At 39.8% G+C, this 7,197-nt stretch overlaps 1 protein-coding gene across 1 annotated transcript; it reads right to left on the bottom strand.

Moving 5' to 3' along the window:
- Positions 1 to 380: 380 nt before the first annotated feature.
- LOC101618323 (HLA class II histocompatibility antigen, DQ alpha 2 chain-like) lies at positions 381 to 6,963 on the bottom strand. The gene is made up of 5 exons (XM_004673350.2): positions 6,868 to 6,963; positions 2,076 to 2,324; positions 1,381 to 1,662; positions 979 to 1,152; positions 381 to 814 (listed from the first exon to the last, which is right to left on the bottom strand). The coding sequence occupies exons 1-4, from the start codon at positions 6,947 to 6,949 to the stop codon at positions 998 to 1,000; spliced, it is 768 nt and encodes a 255-aa protein (XP_004673407.1). The 5' UTR covers positions 6,950 to 6,963; the 3' UTR covers positions 381 to 814; positions 979 to 997.
- Positions 6,964 to 7,197: the final 234 nt, after the last annotated feature.

The following is a 7,197-nucleotide window of genomic DNA, read 5'->3' as shown; positions in this document are numbered from 1 at the left end:
GGGCTTCATTGGGAGGTTAGACAAACTATACTTGTGTTCTAGTGACTCTAACTATGTCTGGTTTCTACACGGTCCCTTTCCCATTGTTACTTACCTTAACTAAGTAGTAAGGACAACATTTTTGCTTCTTCTCAGATAAGGGTATTATCTTATTCTACTATTTTCTTAACTGGCTTCCACTTTTTTTTTTTGAAAAATTTATTTATTTATGTTTACAGAACTGGGGTACAGGCCAGAGATATGGTGGGAGACAGGATTCACCAGAGACAGAGTGGGGAACAGAACAGGCAGATGTACTGAAACACACTGTTGAGGGGAGCAGAGGGCCGGTCAGGAGAGGTCTGTCACACCATGTGGGTCAGTTCCCTGGCCGGGGATTGAACTCGTGCTGCAGTGGCTTTGGAGAGCTTCACAGTGCGGTTTTTTAACTGGTTGCACCACCAGGGAGAGCCGGGCTTTCACTTTTTGATAAACATTAAATGGACCAAAAGCATAAGTAGTCATGGTTCCATGATAAATGGGAAAAAATTCATTAAAAGGAAAATTTATTGCTTCATTGAGATCAGAGTCACTAGAGATTAAGTAACTGGGTGGAATATTCGGGAGATTACCATTGTAGATAACAATAAAGAACAGAAAAAAAAATCAAGCAGTCAGAAGAGAATTCCAAAGAGTATGTGGATTATCAAGGGACATAGTACCTTAAGTCCCAGAAAAGAGGTAAAAGGAAGAACAATGAAGAACAGAAGGAATGTAATGAACTGGACAAGACATCTGGCACATCCACTTTTCTTTTTTTTGTAGGTAAATAAACCTGCAACAAGACAGACATAAGATTGATGAATTTTAGGAGGTTATTATGACATAATTATGTCCCTTCTCAACTCTTTAAGCACATTTATGTCCACAATCGCCTCTCACTTTCTTTCCCCTTGTAATGTCTCTCCAACTCTCTGCTCTGAAAATGTGAATTCTTACCTGCCTTCGAAGGTTCAATTCACAAGGGCCCTTGTTGTCTGGGGGCACCATTTGAGCGCAGACCTTGGATGATGAAGATGGTTCCCACCATGATGCCCACAAGGCCCACAGTCAACCCCAGGGCGCAGACCACAGTCTCTGTCAGTTCTGACATGGGGGCTGGAATTTCAAGTTCTGTGAAAATGAAGTTGTGGAAATCAGAAATACAGGGGATGGACATGTATATGTGTATAATATAGGTTTTAGTCTTAATAAGACTTGGCATACCAGGTGTAGAAGAGTAAAATATAAAATACTTGAAGTGTGGAAAAAAAGCTTTGGATCATGAGGTTCATGGGCTAAAAAGTAGGGGTTTCTGTACTGATAAAATACGGTACCAAAAGGAATAGAAATCATACTTACCCCAGTGCTTCAGGAGTGGCTCCTCCAGGCCCCAGTGCTCCACCTTGCAGTCATAAACATCATCATCAGAAGGGATGAAAGTGAGGTAACTGATCTTGAGAAAGGCATGATCAATTTTGGTGAGGAAGCTAGTCTCAGATACACCCTCTGTGACTGAGTGCCCGTTGACCAACCATGTGATGTTGATCACGGGAGGGAAGATGTTGTCCACAAGACAGATGAGGGTGTTGGGTTGAGTCGGTGTCACAGGAGACTTGGTGAACACAGTCACCTCAGGGACATCTGTGGTGAGGAAACACAATGGTATGGAAGGGCCTTCCCATTTACATTTTTCCATATGATAGCTGAAGAGTTCACATTTTGTTTCTGCTTGGGAAACATTTTACACTGCCTGTACTTTATCCTCATGCCCCTCTCTCTGTGAATCTGCTTATTAAGGTAATTATGAAACTTTTTATTTGAAGGATTCAAAGGTTATGTTATGAAAGTAAGAATTCTTGTGTTATATGGGAATATGTGATTGTTTAGATGGGAGAGAAAGAGGGTTCAGAAATCACTATGACACGATATGAGAACTCTAGAAAAGAAGGAATTTTACAGCATGGTAGAGAATGTATATCTTTCATGAAGAAAGTACTAAAACCTAGAATGATGGAACAAATTCCATGAAGAGAGGCAGAAAGGTTGACACATACCATTGGTAGCAGGGGTATAGTCCGGACTTTTAATAAAGATGTCCAGGTTATATTTTCCTGTAGCAATTTCTGTCAGTCCACCCTGTGGGTCAAAATCTCCAAATTTGCTAAGCCCTGGCAGCCTCCAGATAGTCTCCTTCTTCTGCAGGTCTACGTAGAACTCCTCATCTCCATCAAATTCAAAGGTGTACTGGCCAGAGGAACCGTAAGACTGATAGAATAGTGCACCATAGGTGGCAACATGGTCAGCTGATGAGTAGAGCAAGGAACAGGAGGGTGGAAAACAGAGGGGGAAGAAACATTTTAAACCAAGTGACACAAGAAACTGACTTTAAAGTGTTACGGGCTGTGGCACACACAATCTCTAAATAAAATTCCCAGCAACTGTATCCTGAAACCTTCTCATTGATAGTTGTCCAGTTAGAATTCAGTCTGTCCTTCTACTAAGCCACATTCCCCACAAGGGTAGATTTCACAGTTTTTGTTGGTATTCCCTATGCCTAGTTGAATGCTTGGGACATCATAAGTTTATGATAAATATTGTGATAGTATTAAAGAATAAAAGAATAAATTATCATAGTTTAAGCTTTCTTTTTCATTAGATTCGATTTATATTCTGATTTATATTTTCTTTCTCACTCATTCTGTCGACATTTAATAATACATTCATTATGGTTCCTCTCCCCATAAGACTAGTTCAGAGTAGAATATTTTCTCCACAGGGATTTCTCTTTCTAAAAAAGATTTATTTATTTATGCATACAAGAACTGAAGTATAGGCCAGAGGTGGTGGTGAGGGGGGTGAGAGGGTTCACCAGAGACAGAGTGGGGAGCAAAGTAGGTATATTTACTTAAATATTCTCCTGAGGAGGACAGCAGGCAAGACAGGAGAGGTCTGCTATATCAAATGTGGGTTAGTTTCCTTGTTGGGGATCAAACTTGTGCTTCAGTTACTGCATGTAGCTTGACAGTGGTGAGACAACCCCTGTGCCACCAGGAGGCCCTCTCTCTCTCTCTTTTCAACCAAAGAAAACACACAGGACTTTTAAAAAAAGACTTCCTCTAACTATAGGGGGCAATGTGACAAGGACTGCATTAATACTATAAGATAAATAAAAATTAAACACTGCTTTAAAGGTCTTTGCTTGTTAATAGCTGTGATCCTCTAAGGAGAATCCCCTGATTCTTTATAAAATAAAAATAGGAAGTTTTATTAGATTAAGGATTTCTGTTTCATCGTTTCTCTATTTTTTTTTTTTTACTTGAAGGAGGTTAATAAACTTTTCCCTTTAACTAATTCAACACTTTCATTCATTGAAGACTAAAGGTCAACTATAACCCTTTTCCTCAAATGTGAGCATGCCAAAGCAGAAAGACTACCATCACAATACGGCTCCACTCAAATGAAACTTGTTTACTGATTCCATGAACCTTTATAATGTCCTTTCTTTTCTTCCTCACTCACTTATTGAGATCAACAAGGTGTTAGACATTACAGGAGGCTGGGAGTAAAATACCAAAAAAATATGGTCTTCGTTGTCAGGAGCTAACTGAAAAATGGTATAAGCAGTCGAGTAAAGGAGCAATATGGTACACAGATGTAAGTGCTATAAGGGAGCATATCCACAGCCTTACATCCCAGCTTCTTCCTCAAATATTCCATCTGATAATCAGCCAAACTATATTATCATTTCATGTCCCTTGGTCTTTTTGGGATCTGTTTTCCTACTTGAAATAAAGCTATCTTTTTGGGACTTCTTAGGTACCTCTACTTCATTCTTAAAGTTTCTGTGGATTACCAAATTTTTGGGTAAGTTCCCTAATTTAACATGTTTTGATTATTTTTGACTCCAAAACCACCTACCCCAATGTCTTTCCCCTCAAGTTTATCTAATATTCACCCATCTTACCCTCTTTTCTGCCCAATGTGATCTTAATAGAGTCATCTTATCCTTGCAATGAATCTTCATGACTACTTTTTTTTCAAATGTAAATATATACAATTATTCTTTTCTTTTGTAATTTGTCCTGGACTGCTGACTATTGAAGAACATCACACTGCTGGGCTAACTGGAACCAGTTCACTTATATAGTTTCAGCCTCTGCTGACTTGCTGGATTGCTCAGTAATGGTCCTTTGCTTTCATATACTCTATATTGTTTTGACCACTTAATCTGAGCACCTTCTGGTGTGTGTGAGGGACTGTTACAGGGCAAGGAAAGAGGGACACCACTGAACCCCCAAACCTGCCTGGTCTAAATAGGTTCTATTGTCCATAGCGTCAAGACAAAATACGTAAGATCTTTAATGGGAAGGATCTTTAATACAATTAGTGTGCAGTACAGTAAACATAAAGAATATAACTTCTAAACCGAACACCCAAAGTTGCCCGTCCTCTCATTGGTAAAAGTCCACCCAAAAGGAATTGGCCCAAAGCAAGCCCAAAAGCCCACTCAAAGTCTAAAGCACCTTCTGGCAGAGACCCATAGAAAAGGGTCAGAAATGGCCAGACAAGTCTGGGAGGAAAAGAGCAAAATCAAAATCAAGATTAAATGTTGCATAGTCAACCTCCCCATGGGTCTCTCACTCACATCTGTTTCAACTAGTCCAGGACCCAGAAACAAGAGCTGCTTCTTCTCATATCTCTCTGCTCCATGTGCCTCCCTCAGGTCTCCTCCTGGCTCTCCATCTTGCTTCCTTACTCCTCAGTCTTCTCTCCAGATTCTTCTCCCTGCTCAGCTCCACCCTCCTTCTGGATGGGGCAGAGAACCCAGAATCTCCCCTTTTCCTGAGGGCCAACTTGTTACAGGAGGAGCAAGTGACTCAAGGTTTCAATGAATGAAAGATGTCTTTCTATCTTAAAATCCCTAAAGCCTCGCTTGCTATATGGTCACTATATGGTCAAGGTACATACTGACTCTCAATTATTTTCTTGAGGATCACAGAAATTTGGGGGAAGACTAAGAATCACATGAACAAGATCAGCTCTGACCATGGCATTCTCCCTGGTGGCATAAGTGTTAAGTCTCAGTGCACTCTCTGCAACTGTCTGAGTTTGATTCCCAGACAGGGAGCTGACCTACATGTGGCATAGCAGACCTCTCCTGTCTTGCCTGTTGCTCTCCTCAGCAGTATATTTTAATAAATATATCTACTCTGTTCCCTACTCTGTCTCTGGTGAATCCTCTCACCTCCTGCCCCTCTGGCTCATACCCCAGTTCTTCTACGTGTACAGAACTAGGGTACAAGCCAGAGGTGCAGGGGATGAGAGGATTCACCAGAGACAGAGTGGGGAGCAGAACAGGCAGATTGACAAGGTACACTGCTGAGGGGAGCAGTGGGTGGGCCAGGAGAGGACTGCTGCACCAAATGGTCCCCCGGCCAGGGACAGAATTTGTGTAGAAGCAGCTGCGGCTAGCTTTGTAGTGCTGCACTTCAACCAGTTACACCATCAGGGAGGGCCCAAATAAATCAATCTTTAAAAAAAAAATCAGCTGTGAACAGAGCTGCATTATTCTTTGCATTTTTGCTTTTGTGGCTCACTTCTGTAAAAATATAAAAACTCATAATTTATGGCCATTTTGATTAAGAGACAAATATAATCTCGGCTGGATTAAAAATGAAAACACTGTCCCCTAAAACTTCTTTTCTTCCAATTTTATCATAATTTAAAACACTTTCATGGGGTCCGACAAGCATCACAGGCCCAAGCACTGTGTGTACTGTGCCTAGTGGATAAGTACAGCCTGACTGGGGCACTCTGGTGTGAAATAGAAGAAAGAAAACCTGAGAATGGCTGGAGAAGCAGATGAGACTTCTATCACTAAACAAAATTAAAATGCAGCAGCCTTGTAACCATGGCTGAAGATCAAAGTTACTTCCCTTTCACTTCCCTTTTGAATAATTTGGACTTTCTACTTTGACTTTGAGTAAATCCACCTACCCTGCTCCCCATTATGTCTTTGCACTCTTCATGTCTGTAAAACAACATAGAATAGAGACATAAGAGAGAGATTCTAGAAGGAAAAGAGGTTAAAAGAATATGCGAGGAGAGGATAGAGAGTTAGAAAGTAAGGGCAGAGTAACGTTTGCCTATTGTCTCTTATAAACTGCTTTAGCTAGAAGAAGAGGTAATTTGGGTGGTTAATCTGCAAACAATTTAATTTTGCAAGTTTTTCATCATAAATATCTAAATTAACTTGAAAATACACATAAAATATTTCTTACTTTGTTAAAAGATGAAGCTTTACCAATAATAACTTAAATAACATGAATCAAAGTATGTTTAGAAAAACATAACTACATGCTAATTTTAATTATTTGTGAGGTGACACATATGAAGCAATTGAGATTAAGTTTATGTACTTAGTATACACAATCCTTGGAACTGTTTACCCCAAAATAAACTACAGGGAGAATATGCAAAAAACTTTAAAAATTGTTTAGAGAATTTGGGATCATGAAATTATACTAATAAAATATTCATTTGTGGAAGCATCTTTAATCATTGAGATAGTCATGAACAAATGCCATAGATCCCTCCAGGCTATAGTGACTGGATTTAATCACAAAAAGAACAATGTCCTTGGTGAATTCTGTAATAACACAGGTAGTAAGGAGACTGGTTTAAGAGTCTAGCTTCCTGAAGAAAGATGACCATTTTTCAAAAATAATTGCTTAATGTTGAGAAAGCCTTTGAAGAGTCTCTGTATTTCTCTGACAATTTCTCTTTTTTACCTTCCATTTCCTGCTATTCAACTTTAGTCCCCACACTCCTCAATCATGTACTCACCCACAATGTCTTCACCTCCATACAAGTTGACCATGGTGGTGAGGGTGAGGGTCACCAGTAACAGAATTCTGTGTAGAACCATCTTTTCCCAATGCGTTCTTTGCCAGCTCTTCTGAGCTAAAAAACAAGCTGAGAAGGAAATCTAAACAGAGCTGGTAAGGTTCTGACCAATCAAAAACATCTCCTTTGATGACACCTCAGTTGCCAGTTGAAGGCTTTGTAAAAAGAGGCCTGAAAGGAGTTAGGAAATTCCCTGGTTCTGTTGCGATCTCCACCAGAATGAACCTCCACTTACTTTGAACCTGAGAAAATTTTCTATGAAATTATTTT

This window comes from Condylura cristata, unplaced genomic scaffold (genome assembly GCF_000260355.1).
Source record: "Condylura cristata isolate star-nosed mole 26May11 unplaced genomic scaffold, ConCri1.0 scaffold00001, whole genome shotgun sequence".
Lineage (NCBI taxonomy): Eukaryota > Metazoa > Chordata > Mammalia > Eulipotyphla > Talpidae > Condylura > Condylura cristata.
Note: the sequence above shows the minus strand (reverse complement) of the source record. Positions and strands in the feature narration are given on the sequence as shown.

What these genes read in the sequence shown, in the direction of transcription:
- LOC101618323 (XM_004673350.2), bottom strand. Translation starts at nt 6,949, where the DNA reads ATGGTTCTACACAGAATTCTGTTACTGGTGACCCTCACCCTCACCACC. An exon ending in TGGAGGTGAAGACATTGTGG is followed by an intron (nt 2,325 to 6,867) that starts GTGAGTACATGA and finishes TCTACTCATCAG; the next exon opens with CTGACCATGTTGCCACCTAT. An exon ending in GCCACTCCTGAAGCACTGGG is followed by an intron (nt 1,153 to 1,380) that starts GTAAGTATGATT and finishes TCATTTTCACAG; the next exon opens with AACTTGAAATTCCAGCCCCC.